Source organism: Octodon degus, unplaced genomic scaffold (genome assembly GCF_000260255.1).
Source record: "Octodon degus isolate 3935 unplaced genomic scaffold, OctDeg1.0 scaffold00054, whole genome shotgun sequence".
In the NCBI taxonomy this organism is placed as follows: Eukaryota; Metazoa; Chordata; class Mammalia; order Rodentia; family Octodontidae; genus Octodon; species Octodon degus.
In genome coordinates, this window is record NW_004524630.1 from 2,632,185 (window position 1) to 2,651,252 (window position 19,068).

General features: G+C 52.1%; 1 protein-coding gene across 4 annotated transcripts in view; it reads right to left on the reverse strand.

Moving 5' to 3' along the window:
* Positions 1-3,337: 3,337 nt before the first annotated feature.
* Positions 3,338-19,068, reverse strand: part of Lyn (LYN proto-oncogene, Src family tyrosine kinase) — an 89,156-nt gene continuing 73,425 nt past the window's right edge. For 3 of the 4 annotated variants that reach the window (XM_023717678.1, XM_004633367.2, XM_023717677.1), the window contains exons 11-13: positions 13,349-13,502; positions 9,124-9,255; positions 4,295-4,501 (exon numbers count right to left, since the gene is read on the reverse strand). In XM_023717678.1, the coding sequence (XP_023573446.1) occupies positions 4,299-4,501; positions 9,124-9,255; positions 13,349-13,502 (489 nt within the window). In that variant the 3' untranslated portion in view covers positions 4,295-4,298. Of the gene's footprint in view, positions 4,238-4,294; positions 4,502-9,123; positions 9,256-13,348; positions 13,503-19,068 lie in introns of those variants that run through there. The other variant, XM_004633368.2, reaches the window with a different exon arrangement.

Below are 19,068 nucleotides of genomic sequence, written 5' to 3' on the forward strand. Positions count from 1 at the left end.
TTCATGAACAGAAATATTTGTGACCTGAGGTCTGACTGCACAGGCAGGGGTGATGGTTACAAAAAGAGCAAGCAGATTTCAGCACATTAGCCCAAATCTATGTTTTTTAATTAAAAAAATTTGTTGGTGTTCTGGACACAGGGTCTCGCTGTGTAGTGCAGACTAGCTTACGCTAAGACTAGAAAACCCCGTCTCTGGCTGTTGTGAGAGTCCGCCACTACGGAGTTTTCCATAACAGATCTGTAGGGGTGCTCCCTGGTGGTCAGCGTGGGCCACCAGCTGAACAGAGCCGGGGTGTTCCTGGGCGGGGGAGGCCACCTGAGGGTCGCTGCCAGCAGCATGAGGCAGGACAGGAGAAGCTGCTGAGAGGCTGGTAGGGAGGCCACTGGGGAAGCTGGTGGAGCTGGTGGAGGCTGCTCGTTCTCTTGGGCTGTTCTGCTGGAGGGCCTTGTGCTGATGAGCTTGGCTGTTCCTGCTGGACCAGGAGCTTGGGACCTCTTGGTTGCTACAGACGGCTGCGGCTCCTTTTAGGGAGTTCTGGTCCCCATCCTGAGCATCGCTTCCTGGCTCCAGAGGGAAAGATGGTGCCTGCTCAGCCTCCAGGAGAAGCTTGTCACACTGGCTTTCTTGATGGGAACTCGGCTTTCCTTGTCCTTGGAGGAGCTGGGCCTCACTGTTGCTGAGGGTGGCTGTGGTACCTTTGGGGAGCTCTGGTGCTTACCCTGAGCATCACTTCCCGGGTCCAGCTCAGATTCCCCCAACCTGCTGGCCCGGATCCTTCATCACTGGCACAGACTTCCCAGCTTCTATCACTGCCTTTGGGCCTTCCCAGAGCAGATTCGCGAAGCAGACCTGTAGGGCTGGCCAAATAGCTCAGCAGATTAACGCGCTGGCAAGCAGACACAGGGGCGGGGGTTTGATCCCCGGGCCTGCTGTGCCAGCCCCAGCCCCAGGGCACGCTGAGATGGCAATTGAGATGGGGCATGATGGTGCGCACCTGTCATCCCAGCTCTTGGTAGGCTGTAAACAGGCAGATCACTATGAGCCCAATCTAGTAGTGAGACCCTGAACACTCTGTGGACCCTTCCCTAAAATACAGAAATACATAAATAAAAAATCTGTTTACCATTTTGTAGTGAAAAAAAATATATCAGTATGTACAAAACAGCAGAGATATACAGCTACTTTCTTTTAGTTCAATGAGAAGAAAGATTTGAACTAATAGCGTTTAGACATCCTGCTGCATCTTATACTATGAATACTGCAAAGACAACAATATTCAGTGTATTAATTCTTGTAACTGTCCTATTAACCTGGTTTGAAACTGTCTCACTGCTACTTCTTTCTCAATAAAATTAATATAAAAAATGAAGCAGATCAGCGTGAGACACTGCCATGGGCTCTAGGGCTCCAGCTGGGCGTGTGGGAGGCACTGTGATGGCTCCAGTTCTTCAGCTGGACTCATGCAGGACATTAGGATCCAGGGCTGTGGCTGGAGTCTGTGGTCTTGAGTATGGACAGATTTCCTGCACTCTTTGTACACGATTCTTTGGGTGAATCATAAAACCATCCTATAAAGTGTGTCCTGTACTGTATAGCTCCCCTTGCAAGCCCCCAACCATGAGGAGACCCCTGTCTAGCTTGCTTCTGGCTCTTCCTCTGTGGGCCACGCTTGTTGGGTTGGTCCTGGCCGTCCGTCCCTCACACCATTTGCTGCTGGACTGCGTCGTTCCGACCTCACCCCTCATCCCGAGTCAGCAGCATCTTCATTTCCTCGATACGTGGACCTCTTCTGGCTAGTCCACACTCACTGTTCTTGCACCTGCTCCTCACAGTGACCTGAGGGGAGCAGTTGCGCCACCAGCTCTAGGGCTCTAGGGCTCTACCTGGTAGCTGAGCACCAGCCGCGCGGGCCCAGGCGGCCCTCAGCCCAGCGTGCTCCTTCTGCTGTGCTCCCCAGCACTGTCCGAAGGGCCGTTCTTGCCCTCAGCCTGCATTTGCTCAGAGCTATGGCCTCACTGGGTTCATCTGGTTCCCCTGCCCGTAAGCACCTTCTCACCCCTGCATCTCACAGGGAGGTCTGAGAGGGCGGCATTAGCTGCTACTTTAGGGCCCATCCTGCAGGGTGGGCCTGGGGGTCTCTGACTGAGGCAGCGGCCCTACCTCCGTTGGGGTGGGCGCCCCCCACGCATCCAATCCCAACCCTCTGCTGCACCTTCTGCGAAGCTTCTCCCTGGAGTCTGCTGTTGAGCCAGGGCCCTGTCTGATGGCGAAGGCCAAACCTGAAGGCCTCTTACCTTGGGAAGCCCTTTCTCGCTGTCTCTTCTTGTCCTTCTACCCTCTCTGTAATCCCCTCCGAATGACCTTCCTCATACTTGTTCCTGGTTTTTCTCACTTAGAGCACTTTCCTTACTTACCTTCTGTCACTGTTGTACTGGCTGCCATCGATGGCTGTGTCCAGGCGCCCCCAAAGCCTTGTGTGGGAGTAGGTCGGATCTGTGTGTGCAGATGCTGGGCGGGGGTGGGGGCCGGAGGCGGGAGAATTCCTTCTGCCCTAGGATTCTTTACACTTCCTGCGCATGCAACATACTGGGTTTTGAGATAAAATGGGGAAGGCAGCCAATTTACCGCTGTGAATTACGCAGCCGGCTATGTGATGATTGTGTTGTGTTTGTGAATATGGCAATTGTGAACCGAGATTTGTAGACTCCTTCAGAAAGGACATTGAAAACATCACAGAGGAAAATGAACAGTTAAAATTTAGGGAAAGTACAGTATTTGATTCCTCCTTTAGGCAACTGAAACCTAAACAAAAACATAAAAAAGATTTTGATAGTGCCTGCAAAACCTTTTTCAGAAACAAACCCCATCAAGCTGGGCATGATGGCGCGTGCCTGTCATCGCAGCACTTGGGAGGCTGAGGCAGGAGGAGCATCGGGAGTTTGAGGCCAGCCAGGGCTACAACTGTGAGTCCAAGGTCAGGACTACTGGGTGAGACACTGCCTGGGAAAGGCTCCCCGCTGGCCCCAGGAGGGCGGGCCTTCAGCTCCCGGCTCTCCAGCCAAGCGCTCAGGCTCCCGCAGAAGCCCAGAAGCGCAGCGCCCAGCTAGGTGGGCCCATTCTCAATCCCTCCCCCGGCCTGGTGCTGTTCTCTCATTGTCAATAGTTGGAAATGCTGGACACGAGCAAAAAAAGCCAGACGTGCTACTGCACCTCATATATTCAAATAAAATAAAAAATAAAATTATTCCATGAACACATGATAGCAAGCGGACACGGTGCACACGGCGGTCTGCATTCGATCTCCACAGCGCAAGAACCCAGCCGACAAGCCCTCTCAGCCTTCCCGCAGCAGCCGCACGGGCTGCCTGACTTTATTTTCTCCACATCCAAGGGTATAAATAGTCTCACACAAATCTCATATAATGTAGAAAAGATTGCTAAATCACAAAAATAGCCCAAAATACAGCATTTTTACTTTCTAGAGTATAGCTCAAATTAATATCTGATCCTTAAAATAACATTTGAATCATCTGAAGCAAAAAGGAACTGCTTGTTTTAGAAAAGTCTTTATCTAGGAAATTGAGGAATTAAAAGGTTAGACAGTTAAAAATCCTCCTCCAGAAGGCAGAGCAGTTCCCGAGGCGCTTCCGGGCCTGGACACCGCGGGGCGGGTCAGGCTCCTCATGGGGACCCACGATGCCACAAGCCACGCCGCCACTGGGCAGTGGCTGATCAGGGGTCCGGCGGGACCATGTTCACCACTCGGAGGCTTTCAGGGGAGGGGAATAAAGCCCCTGAGACGGAAACGCCGCAGTGGGGGCAAGCGGATTGTACGCTGCTGGTCTGCCCTGGAAAATCTAACAGGCTGGGTTAGTAATTTTTTTTAAGGTAAGTCAAAGCATAGAGAAAATGCCAAGAGCCACGCCGTGTATCTGGTTACTTCTGCTTGATAAATGAGCTGAATTCGGCGATTATTGTAGATTTGTTGCCGCAGACCCTGCACCTCTGAGCCACACACACGCACACACGCACGCACACACGCACGTGTGCACGCGGCTCTGACCGCGGGGCCAGTGTGGAGCGCGTGTGTTCCTAAGAGGCCCGAAGGTGGTCGCGAGGCAGTCCAGCTCCGCTCCAGTGGACACGAGGTGCTGAGAACACAGTACTTCCGGGCCGGCTGTTCTTCCTGAGAAACGCAGCCTCGGCTTCCAGGACGGATGCCGCGACGACGCAGCACCGGACCGGCGCCCGGGCGGCTCCTTCCTTCCTCCCGGGCAGCCGTCCGGCGGGCCGCACTACGGCTGCTGCTGGTACTGGCCCTCCGTGGCGGTGTAGAAGTCATCCAGCACGCTCTGCAGGTAGTCGAACGTGGGCCGCTCTTCTGCTTTCTCTTTCCAGCACGCCTTCATGATGTCGTAGAGCTCATCCGGGCAGTTCTCCATGCGGGGCATCCGGTAGCCCTGGGACAGCGCGGTTATCACGTCGGCATTGGTTCTCCCTAAGGCCAACAGAAAACAAAAAAATCCCGTGCCATTTAGGAACCCCGTGGGCGCTTTGTGCTACTCATGCCCGCAGCTACGAGGGTTACGAGCGCAAGGGTGTGCTCCCCAAGTCCACAGGCGGAACTGCAGCGAAGCCTTTACAAGGGTATTAAATTAAGATGGGGCCATGGGGTGGGGCCCTAATCCAGTGCGTCTTGTTTTTTTTTTTTTGCAGAAGCAGGGATTGAACTCAAGCCCCTGTGCTTGCCAGGCAAGCGCTTATCCTACTGAGCCATCTCCCCGACCCCTATCCAATGTATCTTGTGTCACAGGAAGAAGAGATTAGAACAGAGACAGGCACAGAGGAAGGGCATGTGATGTCCCCGGGTGAAGATGGTGCTCCCCACTAGCTCCCGCATCTCAGATTTCCAGCTGCCAGGCTGTGTGAACTGAATTTCTGCTGTTAAAATCGCCGACAGGGCTGGGGAGATAGCTCAGCGCCCCAAGAGCCTGCCTGGCACGTGCAAGGGCCCAGTCGATCCCTGGGAATCACGTGCCGTGCCAGCCCCCCAAATGATGAGGTGGCGCATGCCAGTTATCCCAGCGCAGGGAGGATCGCTACTAATCTGAGCTACGGAGCAAGGCTCTGTATCAAATAAATAAATAATGAAGTCACCTACGCCGTGGTGTTAGCACTACCCTAGCAAAGTAATATAGAGAACAAAGGGATTTAAATGGATCAACGGGTACATTCTAATGTGGAAACAGGACGAAATTCAGGTTGCCACAGCAAAACCACGCTAGTATGGTGAGTGGGAGGCCACGCAGGTCCTGTCTAACGATTACAGGATCCCGGGCACGACTGACGTGACGGACCTTGTCAACCCAACTTTAATTCCCAATCTCAATTTCCTTGCGAAGGTAGAAAAAAATTTTTTTTAAGTTTTCACCTGTTGAAGTTTCTATCTTTATCAAGAAATTATTTTTGCACACATTATCTCATACTTTTTAAACTTTTTTTAAATATGGCTTTTTACTGCAAATTTATTTGGCTTGTTTTTGTTTGTGGTACTGGGAATCAAGCTCGGGACCTTGAGCTTGCCAGGCAGGGTCTAATGCTGCTGAGCTATCTCCCTGGCAGATCTATTTTTTCCATTCTTTTTTTTTTCTTTCAGTACCAGGGATGGAACTCGGGACCTTGTGCTTGCCGGGCCAGCACTTATGCTGCTGAGCCACACCCCACCCCCTGCCCTCACTGCAAATTTAAAGTCAGCAACTCATCAGACCACCTGATAACAGACTGCAAAGGACTCAGATCTAAGGCTGACTTGGGCGGGAGCCCCGCACCGGGCCCCTGAGGAGCCTCGCTCTGTGCTCTGTGTGTCCCATCACTCTGGGGCCCTCTCAGAGCAACACAGTGACAGAAGGAAACCGGGCTCCGAAGAGAGTGGAGGCAGGCACTCCACCTGGAGATTAAGGTGCCCCGGCCCTCAGTGAGCCTGCACTCTGCATCTAGGAGGAAAAAAACCGAGGCAGGAGGCACCAGGCCTTGTGACGACTTGGGGGGACTGGAGATGGCCTGGGGGCTGGGGGTCTCCAGTACTGATGACAGGCTTGGGGGGAAGGGTACTTTACCAACAGCATTTCCTTCCACTGTTGACGGGGGATAGAAGAAGGCTCTTTTAGCAGTTTTAGCCCATCTGTCCTTGTCTACATGTTTTGTCTATATTTTCCATAGAGATACGAGTTTCTCTAGAGCTGACTGCTCATGCAGAACATACATGGCATCTGGCACTCCTCACAGGCAGTTTCCACAGCTGTAGGCCCCCCGCCCCCTTTGTTCGGCTGTGCTGGGGAGGACCCCAGAGCATGGCGTGATAGGCCTGTGCTGCGTCTCCCGCTACCTTCCCAGCCCACCACTGCTACAGCGTCTAACACCAACGATGGCTAGAAGAATCCTCAAGGATAGGTAATTATTTTAGCGAAAACAGCTTTAATGGAATTCAAATAAAAGCTCTGAAATTCTTTTCTCTAAGCCAGGTTTTGCAAATATAGGCCACTACCCAGTTGGTATGCATAAATTGATTTTTTAGGTCACTACTAGTATTTTTTTTTAAATGAATTACAGAAAATTACATAGAAAAGCTACAAAGTGGGTTTCTGCATGTACCTCCCAGGGGGCTGTGGCGTGTGAGTGACACCCGGGCTCTTCACAGACCATTCTAAGGACAGGGTGACTTAAGAGCCCGCTTCGACTTCAAGCTCTGAATGGAGACGGGTTACATCTGGGCTGAAAAGCTCTCTTTTATTTTTATTTACGTATCTTAGTGCAGGGTCTACAGGATCTCACAACACAGACTGGACTCAGTAATCCTGTTTTCAGCCTCCCAAGAGCTGGGGTTACAGGCACGCACCACCTCGCCCAGTCTCAGGTGCTGCCTCAGCATGTCCTGGGGGCAGGGCCACACAGCCCTCAGGGGACTGAACTCCAGCCCCTGCCTCTGCCTAAGCAGGAGCTTTAATCCACTGAGCTACCTGGCGGCCAGGCAATCACTTTTTGTCCCCGAGTGCTGCTCACTTGGTGAGCCTGTTTCTCTCAGCCTTACTTATCAGATACCACTGACAAATATTTGCATAACTGGAACTTTTGATGTGGAGGTCGCTTGGTCTTCACTGCCCAGAAAGCAGTGCCTACAAGCTGCACAGTGGCTTTGCCTCCCTTCTCTATTTGGAGCTTTCTGTGAGGTGATGTAGCCTTAGAGTCGCTCCGGTCCTTGGAGCCAGCCAAACTCGCCGGAATAAACTTCAGAACTGTCTCGCCCCTGCATGGGCCCTGAGTGACCTTCCAGAGTCCTGGTGGGGCAACGAACACAGCAGCACCTGGGTCTGCCAGCCTGGCTGGGACAGCTTCCACTGCCTCTCTGGGGAGTTCTCAGCGTATGACGCCACGGAGTTTGCCCTCAGAAGACGGGGCCTTCTGGGGTCCCCAGCCTCACCCCAGATGCTTGTTCTTTTCCTTTTTTGTACTGGGGATAGAACTCAGTACCTTGGCCTGCCAGGCAGGTGCTTGTGCCGCCGAGCTATCTCCCCAGCCCCGCACACGCTTCTGACTTTGTTCTAACTCTGAAGAAAGTGCTCTTAGTGGTGCAGATGAAGGTGAGGGTGCTGTGTCCTGCCCGCAGGACCTGACCCCATCAGTGGAGTCAGACAGAGAAGCTGAAGTCCGGCTTCCAGTGCACAAGTGAACAAAGACACTGGAGCCAATACAGGACAAAGCTTGGAGAAGAAAGAAAAGGCGGGACAGTGGGGCCCTGAAGAAACCCCAGGATGACGCTCACAGCTGCCGCCTGGTCTGCAGCGAGGCCCACCCCGTGCGGGCGGGTGATCTGCTATAGGACAAGCACTGCCTTTCACAGAGACTTGGTGACTGTCACTAGCTCTAGTGCCACTCTGTCTTCCTTTCTCCTCCATGGGGCACAACTTGAGATTAGATGACTTGAGATCAGATAACCACACAGCTGGCCCCGTCCTGCTGCCCAGCCTCAGGCCTGGCTGGTCCCCTGTGGAACATGCAGCCCCAGAAGGCCACAGTGTCTCCTCCTTGTCCCTGAGAGCTGGCGCCCCCTCCTCACTTCAGCAAGTGCCCGCTCACCCCACACACACTCCAGGTGCCCCGCCCCACAGACCCGATGTCTGTCTGAAGTCACTAGTCTGCCCATGGCAATGCCAGGCCACAGGGAGGGGCAGAGGTTGCTGCGGCTCTAGTCCTTTCAGAGGGCCTGACACGCTAGACCTTTAAATTCATATCTTAGCCACAGATTTTGTTAGAAGTCACATATTAGGGTCTGCAAGATGGCTCAGCAGACTAAGTGCCTGCTTACTGTAGGGACCGGGGTTCAGTCCCCATCGCCACAGGCTGTGCTAGCCCTGCCCCTGGGCACACTGAGCCAGCCACTGAGACTGTGCATGGTGGCACATGCCTGTAATCCCAGGGCAGGGGAGGCTGAAACAGACCGATCACTGAATATATATATAGTCCATATATTACTGAGAAGTAAAGGATTTGCAAGAAATTCCTCTTTGAACTAGGATGGCATGTGCCTGGGGCAGGGAGGGGCTGCCGGGCCCGGCATGGAGGGCCTCAGGTGTGAGGAACCCGGCGCCATGCACTGAGGTCTGCATGGACTGAGGTCTCCACGGATACCAGCAAGGTAAAGATGAGAAGGTCACTCACTGGTGAATGAAGGCAGCTACTTCTGGAGGAAGGAGCGAGTCCTCGCACTTACACAAAGCCCCGGGTCACCCCCAACCAGAAGGCCTGGGAATCCCCGTCTCCGACCTCCTCCCCCTTCCTCTGGGACGTCCCTCTGGGAGCACCCAGGGCAGCACCAACCACATACTGGGCCTGGGTGAGTGCTGGGATGAGGGAGGGAGGGAAAGGGGCAAGCACTCGGCACGCGGACAGCAAGCAGCAGCAGGGCGCCCCGCGGCCCTCTGCACGGCAGGCTGTGAAGAGCATCCGGTTCTGACCCGGAAGGGTGAATTCTTGACTTCTGCAAAGAGGAGGCCTTTTAAAAACGCCTTCCACAACGCGACGCTTCCGCCATGTACCACCCGAGGGGAAGCAGCACAGCAATACCTGGGTAGGGAATCTTGCCGTAGGTGACAATCTCATACAGGAGAATTCCGAAGGACCACACATCAGACTTGATAGTGAAGCACCCGAAGTTGATCGCTTCCGGAGCCGTCCACTTGATGGGGAACTTGGCACCTGGGGAAGAAGACACGTGGCTCTTACTTGTGTGTCTCAGCTGAAACCAACATGTTACGAACCGGGGATGCTTTGCTCTTCCCGTGGAAAGAACTTAAAATATTTTTATTTTGAATACATAACACAGAGTACCAAAGGGCGACCAAACAAAACATCACAAGGAAATATCTGCGCCCTCTCCCACTTCCTTTCGGCTCTCGGTCTTTGGAAGCCAAGTCTGATGTGTGATCACCCTCCTGGGCAGGACCTGGCAGCCTTAAACATAAAAGAACATGATATGGAATAGAAAGAAACCTGCCCATTATTTTTAGTGTATATGTGTGTCCCTCGGCACCAGCCTCCAAAACATAGATCTTTAGAGTTCAAATTTTCTTTAGAACCAGGCGTGGCGCCTGCCTGTGGTCCCAGCCCTGTCAGATGCCGAGGCAGGAGGATCTCTGAACGCTGGAGTTTAAGGCCAACCCAAGCAGTACGGTGAGACCACAACCAAGGGAGAGACACGGTCACTCTTTGGCTAATGAGTCTGTGCGTGTTTTCACAGGACCTAAGTGTTTTATTCCCCACTGACTGACTGGCATTGGGGGTTGAGGGCACGGCTTCACCTGGGCTAGCACATCTGTACTTCTGAGCTGCGCCCTCACAGAAATTCAGAAATCTAACCATATACACCATTGTAGCAGGCAGTCCTATGACATTTTTTTCTTGTCTGTTTTCATTTATTAACTTTTTTCCCTTTTATTTTATTAAACATTTACTTGAGAGAGTATAGCAGTAATTGATATAACATTAGAAGCAGTACATTTTTAGAAGACCAGAATGACAGGCTTTCACGCATGACCCTTCTACCACACCTTGCTATCTTCAGTGCAGTTCCTTAGTTCACAGGTATCAGCATATATAGCTAGTCAGGCTGAGAATCCTACCAGTTAACTGCTAGTCTGGAAAACCTGCTGAAGATTCTCAGGACCATTGCCTTAACCATCTTGTGCATATAAACGTATGGCTTTGCCCCTGGCATGTTTCCTAGCTTTTCTCCTTGCCCTCTCTTTGTTGTTTAATCCTTAAGTTCTCGCTTTCTACTTAGTTGTGTTATACCTTTCAATTTTTATTTCTTCTTTTGAGTTCTTACACTAGGGGGACTTACTATTATTTTTTCAATTTTTAAAATTTTTTTCACATTCTGTATGGATTTAAAGTTTAGCGTATCAACGATTAATGGAAAATACCCATTCCATGTTATGTCTAAGGCGTTTGATATTCAGACAGACAATGAGGTTAAGCTCATCTGCCTGTGTTATAGGGTAATAATATCATTAAGCTTCTCTTCTGGAGGGTTAACAACTTAAGTTTGCAGACCAAAAATTGGAGAAAAAGAAAGGCTGCAAGGACAGCCAACATTTTGGCCCTAGCCTTTCAAGGTCAATGAGGACTAAGGACATAGGAGAACCTGTAGTGTAACATCCTGTAACTCAGTTGTGTCCCAAATTTACTGATCAAGGAGATTAAGGGACCACAGTGGAAAGTGATCGATGATGTAGAGTATGCCTAAGGAGAGTCATATGAAGAGAAAACATTCTCTCAGGCTTTCACAGGGAGCAAATTGGTCAAGCGACAGCTGTGACTCATCCACATGGCTGACACTGACAAAGGCTCTACAAACTGTGGTTACAGAATTTACAGGGTAAATCCTGAGGGGATCTGACTGACTTTGTCAGATCCAAAAGCTACATTTCTCGTTATATAGGTCTTGCTTTATCTTGGTCTTAACCATCCAGCAGAAAAGTATAAAAACAAGGTATAAAAAGTAAAGCCATATTAATATGCTGAGCTGTAAAAGGCTCAAGTCAATGTCTTCTGACATTGCCAGTCCTGGGGACGACCCACTACTATGATGGACGACTGGACAATATTGCATTACTTTGCTGAATTCATGAGCCGTGCCCTCTGCTGGAGTAGAAACACTTCTTACAGTGCGTGCTTTTGTGGTTGTGATCTCTAAGATGCTAACGCAAGTGATAATTTCCCACTTTTTCATTTGCGAGGATAAAACACATTGAAGTTTGAGACTGAGGAGAATGACCTCCCTTGAATGTGACAATGGTGACGTTATGTTCCAGGAGTTGTCAACAAGCGTGAGGACAGGGAGGGGCCCGCTGACCTGGGACAGCATGGAGGGCACTCCTGAGGACGGTGGGCTCTAGGCACAGACGACTATGAAGGCACCTGGAAAAGGCCAGGGGCTTCCACCGACCACATAAGAGACTGCTTTTATTATGGCGCTGCTTGAGAATTTCTGTTGCCTAAAACCAGATCACTACTAGTACAGAGGGCCTGGTGGGACAGCTGCTGTGTGCTGGGGACCGTCTCACATTCCTGCTCCGGCCCCATCTCCACGACCAGGGCAGGTGGGGTGGGACTTCGGTTCTCAGGGGCCAGGACGGAACCCTGGCTCAGCCACTCCCTGCCGGCTGCAATCTTGGCAACTCTCTTACTGTCTGGGCCTTTGTGGTGCCTTCACCTGTCGAGGGGCAAACCTGTGAGCCTCTCCAGGCTGTGGCGGTGTCCGGTGGGCAGGCCCACGTGCGTGACGTGGCATAAACAGCACCAAAAGGCAGGTACTGTGACGGCAGGGCTGAGACAAGTGGGGCGGCACTGCTGGCCCTGGAGCAGGGCCTCTGCCTGTGCCACACCACCCCGAGGGACTGCGTGGAGAACCACGTTCCCGGGCCCTTTTCACTTTTCATTTTGAGACAAGGTCGCATGAACCCAGCAAGCGCCTAGGCTGGGCTCGCATGGCCCTCCTGCCTCCTGCCCAGGGAGCAGGGTGACAGGTGTGACCACTGCACCCAGCACAATGCACACCGTTCGTTCACATGTACAATATGGTATACAGAAGGCTGGGGAGATAGCTCGGCGGTCTAAGCGCCTGCCTGGGAGCACAAGGATCCGGGTTCAATCCCTGGTATCACATGCTGTCCTGGCCCCCGAGAACCCTGGGTGCGTGGTGATACAGTGGCCCACGCCTGTAATCCCAGCACCGGGGAGCCTGAGATAGGAGGATCACTAGGAGTACGAGCTGCACAGTGAGACCCTTTATCAAATGATATGGCATAGAGCAAATAAAGGGACACATTTCTTACATATTGTATCTAATTCTCTGTGTAGGATCATATCCAGACCATACAGCACGGAACATAAATACACGAGCTTCACAGGTAAGGAAAGCACGGGCATTTCCTCAGTTGAATGAAAAGCTCTCACCATGTAACGTAAAGAATCTTGGTCTTGTCAAATCTATTTTTGTTTTACTTTGCTTAATTGAAATACAAATAACAGTATTTATGAAACTATAAAAGAATCACCTGGAACTCAGCAGGAAAGTTGTTTTTTTTTTTTTTTTTTTTTTGCAGAACCGGGGATTGAACTCAGGTCCTTGTGCTTGCTAAGGAAGCGCTTATTCTACTTAGCCATCTCCCCAGCCCAGTACTTTTATTTATTTTTAATGTAGTGAAGTCTACGGGGTCTACAGGGTCTCACTCCACAGACTGGCCTTGTAGTGGTCCCCGTTTTCAGCCTCCCAAGCACTGGGATCAGGTGTGCACCCCCACGCCGTCTCAACCACCATCTCGTGCACGTTGGGGGCGGGGCTGGCACAGCATGCCAGGCATCAAGCTCTGGCCTCTGCGTCGCCTAAGCAGGTGCTTTAGTCTGCTGAGCTATCTGGCCAGCCCAGGAAAGTACTTTTAAAAGCATCCTTCCAGCAGAGCCCTTCGCAGACGCATGTGGAGCACCGAGAACACTCCGCTAAACAACTGCTTTTCAGATGATGACATCACAGGTGTAGGGTGCGTTTTGAAAGAGCAGTTAATAGAGAGGCTGAGGCAGGAGGGTCGCAGGCCTGAGGCCAGCCTGGGCAACTCAGCGGGATCCTGTCTCAAGAAATAAAAAGGCTGGAGCTATCCCCAAGTATGAAGCCATGAGTTCAAACCCAGTACTGAAAAGAACTGTAATTGCTTTGCTAAAAACAGACAGGAACAAAACAAGTGAGACACTAGCAGAGCACTTGAAAATGGCTACTGGGACACCCGCTCACCTTCCCGTGCCGTGTACTCGTTGTCCTCAATTATTCTAGCGAGGCCGAAGTCTGCAATCTTGCACATGAGAGACTCTGAGACCAGCACGTTGGCAGCTCGCAGGTCCCGGTGAATGTAGTTCTTCCGCTCGATGTAGGCCATGCCCTCCGCAATCTGCAGTCAGAAACAGGCTCCTGCTGCACCGAGGCGGGCCTGGCAGGGCACCACTGAGGAAAAGCAAAACCAGCCCGCCCGCCAGCCGAAGCTCTTGCGCTCCTGAAATGCTGAGTTCATCTTACTTGGATCAGTAAAGTTCTACAAAGCAGTTTATCAAAATCTCTGTTGTGGAGTTGCTTTCTGAAATAAACCGCCCCTAGCCCGGAGTCAAGTCCAATCATGGCAGTGGTTTTAAATAGCTGCATGTCTAAACCTTTACTGAGGTGTGGCACACCTTTCTAAAACCCTACTAAATTTTCATTTTGATAGACAGGTGTCACAGTCTCTGTTTTTCAAATGAGAAAACACATGCTATGGTCTGAATGCTTTAGTCCCCCAAATTCATATGTCCAAATCCTGGGATCCAGCATGATGGGAGGAGGATGTGAGGCTGTGGAAGGTGACTATGTCACACGGCTAGAGCCTCGTGAACAGGATCGGTGCCCTTATGAGGGGCCAGCGAGCTGCCTGGTCCTCCAGGCAAGGACACAGCAAATAAGATGTGTTCCTTCTCTCTCTCTCTCTTGCTCTCGCTCTCTCTCTCTCTCTCTCTCTCTCTCTCTCCCCCTCCTCTCCCTCTCCTTGTCCCTCTCCCTCTGTCTCTCTTGCTCTCACTCTCGCTCTCTGTCTCTGTCTCTCTCTCTATCTGTCTCTCTCTGAGAAAGGGTCTCACCACAGAGCCAGGCTCGCCTCTTGATCCTCCTGCCTCAGCCTCCCAAGGGCTGGCATCACAGGTGTGCACCACCACACCTGGCTGAGAACACTGTCTCTAGCCATCAGAACGGGCCCTCAGCAGACTCAGAATCTGCCCGCCCCGTCTTACCCTCCTGTCTCCCTCAAGCTATGAGGAAAAAATGCCTGATGCCGCCACCCACCGTAGTGCGTTGTCACAGCGGCCTAAACTCCAGCGATAGTGGTGGAGGAGGTGACAGGCTAATACCAAGCAAAGTGGACGGCAAGAACAGGATGACTCTGGTCAGCAGCACCGTCCCTGCCAGGCGAGCCAGCAGCCCACAGGACTGGCCTTCTGGATTCTCTGCTTGGTTCCCCACGATAACCAGGAAGATCAGCATGAAGCACGACAGCAGAATAGAACCAAAGATTAAAATAAAACAAGAACACAGATGAGAAGAAACTGGTGCTCCTGGTCAGTGGGAACGGGATGGGCTCCAAACTCAGGCCTTTCAGGAAGGCCTCACCAAATTACGCTACAAGAGCAGGAAGGACAAGAGGGAGGGTAATGAAGGAGGAAACAAGGAAGAAAAGGTCCTCTGGCTACATGTACACTAATCAGAAAAGACCTCTCTAATTAGAATTATCTCACGACACAAGTCAATGTTTACATTAAAATGACAGGAAAATGCACCCAGGTATTCCCCCCCCCCACTCTGCCTGGACCTAGGACCCTCCCCAGCGGCCCTGTGAAGCGGCTCCCTGAGCTCTCTTGCCAGCGTCTTCACGTGGTGTGACGGGCACGCCGGTGCCCGCAGCTGCCGAGCCGTCCCAAGGCGGGCTTGCGGGCATTGGTGCGGTCTTACCCACGAGATCTGGCACTGCGCACCTCGAGATTTTCTGACCATGAAAGTTAAGCATTGTGAATCACGCCAGGACGAGGCCGCAAAAACCGCCCAAGCAGAGGAAGGGCTTGCAAAAAGAAAGGCTTCGGAAAGCAGAAAGAACCAGGCGCGCGCCGGAAGGTGGGGTGTCCCGAGCAGGCTTCACGGATGCGGGTTCTTCCCCGGCCCCAGACGCCCTGCTTGCCGGCCCGCCCCGCGGCCTCCTCCAGGGCGGAGCTGGGTCCAGCCCTGCTCTCCGCGGGAGCCAGCACCTCCTGAGGCTCCTCCTTCCCCCGCCGCGCGTCCCTGCTCGCCTTCCTCAGAAGGTCGGCTCCCGCGGCTTCGGCCAGCTTGCTGTTACCTGTGTGCTGCTCACTGCACTTGCTGTCGCCCGCTGACCAAACACGCACTCAGGGCTGAAGGCTCGGCCACGCTTTCAGAGCCTCACCTGTGTCTGCTGGAAGCTCCCGCCCTGTCCAGTGCTCTGGAATTTTGGCACCACTGACAAGCCACGTTCACGCCCTGCGGCAGGAGTCGGGCGGGTGCTGCTTGGCCACAGCAGTCTTACTTGGAGCGCTGGGGTGCGGGACAGCCCGAAGCCCAACCGGCCACAGCCGCCTCTGAGGGCGATGGAGGAGTGGTCCAGGCTGCTGCCACGCTGTGGGGCCCGGGCCCGCTCACCCCTCCTGTCTGTCCACCGTGACCCCCTCTGGTGTCCCGGCCCACACCATCCTCGGCGGCTTGCTCCCTGCTCCCTGACCTCACGGATCCGTCTGTGGGTCATGGCTCAGAAGTCAGCTCAGACGTCACTTGGCCATGAGGCCGTGCCAGTAACTGCTCTCCTTTCCCAGGGCTCCCAGGCCCTCACCCGTGCAGCATGAACCCCTGGGGGCAGGAGCAGGGCTGGTGCACTTCAAGCAGAGTAAAGCTTGATGGCAGCGCTGCACAGAGCAATATCAGACAGCGACAGCCGATGAGCTCTGGGCGGCCCGTGCAGCTGCGACCGCGAGCCCTGCCGCCCCCAGAAGGCTGTGGCCCAGGAGCAGGTGCCGCCCAGGAGGCCAGCCCAGCTGCCGCGGGCAGCGCGGATTGTGGCGGAGCTGGAGACCCGGCTGGTCCCTCCACTACAACAGGGCCGCGAGGAAGAGCCAGGAAAGCCAGAGCAGGAAAGCCGGAGTGAGTGGAGAGTGGTATCCGGCCGTGCAGGCGTAAAAGAATGCGGGTGAATGTGGGCAGCGCAGGGACAGGCAGAGAGAGGCCTGGCTGCATGGGGCGCGCTGGCTCCCAGGGCGAGACCAGGCGGACAGCTGGGCAGAGCGGGCGCTGCCGTCTGATGGGCTTTCCTGGACGCCTTGGTGGTTTCGTCCTTTTGAATTCTCAGCCTTTAGGCACTTAGTTATTTAACATTCCAATTATTATTTATAAACTCTCCCAGGATCTCAAAGCAGCTGGAATTGGCTGAGAGCACAGTCTAGGCTAGAAATTGCAGTTGACAACCATCCGCTGGCGCTGGACCCTCCGCCCTCAGGAGTGCTGGGACGGGGACCGAGCCTCAGCCAGCAGCAAGGAGCCACACCAGTCCTGCTGCCGGTGGCCACGCGTAATGATCAGCTCATTCTAAGCACAGTTCAGGAAATCGACTGCGCCACTTGAGTTCTGCACTCACGTACGTCTGAATGGAGTTTTAAAAATGCTTCTGGAAGAAATCTTGTTTATCTTGGTTTTCTTTTCCATGTTACAGCACTTTAAGGAACGTCATTTCCAAATAATAATGGTGGTTCACCAAGGCAAGATTTGAAACAGTAGCATTAGCCAAGGTGAATAAATAGGTACGGGCAGCAAAATGAAAGGTTTCAGATGTACCTGGTTTTAAGATAATAAATACCATCACTCTCCTGTTATATAAAAGTAGTTCATTCTTTTTCTCTCCCCTGGCTATATAAAGTTTTTTTTTTTTTTTTTTTGTTTTTGTTTTTTTAAATACATCTCAAGGGGCTTGTGTTGTATTTCCTTGGGCTAAGGCAAATCTGGCTCAGTTTCGTAACACCAGGAAGAAATCAGAGCTAGCTCAGGCTGAAAAATCTAAGATCAGCTCTTCTTTCATAGTTACCTCCATCCCTGCTACAGCCACTTAGCATTCAGTGTGGTAGAAAGAGATGTCACGTGAACCCCTCATGCACAGCTCCTCGGTCCCTGGGAGTCCTGTGAGAAGGACCCGAACCTCCCTTTTTACTGGGCCAACAGCTCAGGAAGGTGGCTCGTGCAGGAGTTCTAGGCAGCTGGTCAGGTCCGGTGAGAAAGGTCTGCTTGATTTAGATTTTTTTTTTTTTTTTTTTTTTTTTTTTTTGCTGCCGTGTGCCCACAGGTATTGTACTATGACAGTGACGCCAGGTGGACAGGAAGGTAGGCAGCTTTTAAGGGTCACTTCCATCACCAGCTGAGTACTTGTTACACAGCGGGCCCTGCTTTGTATCCTGTGTAACTAATCCATATCTAACTTTAACAAGCCTACCTGGTAGCTTTCCTTTCTACTGCATAAATGCAAACAAGGCTTAGGCAAATGAAGCAATCTGCTAAAGGCCTAGTGAAGGACTGCGCCAGGATTTACACCAGGTGTGCCACCCTCCTAGTGTGCACACCAGAATGTCACACCTGTAGGTGGGCCTCATGTGACGAGAACCGGGGTGACAGCCAGATGCCTCGGGCACCCGAAGTTCTCATGGAGAGAGTCTTCTTTATTGAGAAGAAACCAAAAAGGCTTTGGAGTTCCTCCCGAGCTCATTACTCATAGCCTGAACTTTGTCCTTAAGAAAGAAAGGGCAGCACAAACTGCCGTCTGTGCTCAGGACGGCTCTGGCTTTGCTCTGCCCAGGGTGACGTTTTCCTGCCCCCGTCTTTCCTTCCTTCCTTCCTTCCTTCCTTCCTTCCTTCCTTCCTTCCTTCCTTCCTTCCTTCCTTCCTTCCTTCCTTCCTTCCTCCCTCCCTCCCTCCCTTCCTCCCTCCTCCTCTTCCTTTTCCTCCTTTTTTTCTTTCTCTCTCTCTCTCTCTACACACACACACACACACACACACACACACACACACACAGAGAAAATTTCAATTTGATTTAAATTTAAAACCTAAATTGGGGCTCTGGATATAGTTCAGAGGTAGCGTACCCTGTTGGCACACAGGATGCCCTGGGTTTGGTCCCTAGCACTACAAATAAAATAAAATTTAAATTAATGTTATCCTTGACAGGGAAAATTACATATAAATTCGTCCTGGCACGCTTGAATTCGGGAGGATCCCAACTACAGCAATATCAAAGATCCCTGATGCCACCAGACCCAAGTCTGCCCCTTTGATGTGAACCTGTGCCCAGCACACACCTGGGTCTAGGGGTGCTACTGCATACCCCAAAACTCACAGAAATTCACCTCCGATGCAGTTCTACTTAGAAGGTAAGCAGGGCATGAAGGCTCCCTCTCCTGAAAGGGACTGCCGCTTTTGTAAAGAAGGTCTGTGCAGAGTCTGGCCGCTGCCCACCTTTCTTCCTTCTGCCACGGAGGACGACACCACCGGGAGGACCCTACGGCCCGAACACTGGCACCCTGACCTTGGGCGTCCACCCTTCAGAACTATGAGGAATGCATTGCTATTCTTTATAAACTACCAAGCCTATTGTATTTTGTAACAACAGCAGCAATGGACCAAGATACATGGTCAAGGGCAGTGGAAGTACGGGTGGGGACATATGCCTGGGTGGAGTGAGGTCAAGTTGAAAACAGGCAAAATGAAGCAAGGAAACATCGTTTCTTCTAGACAGCTTTATATGCCATAAAAAGGCAATAACTGTCATTCTCTGGAAGTTTGACGAGGTCAAAAGTAGTTATTTTTCCCGAGTCATGCCACAGGTTAGGGAGGTGCCTTAGAGGGGGCTTAATTTCCCTTCTGTGCATTTTGCAGTCAAATTAAGTGTTAAATCT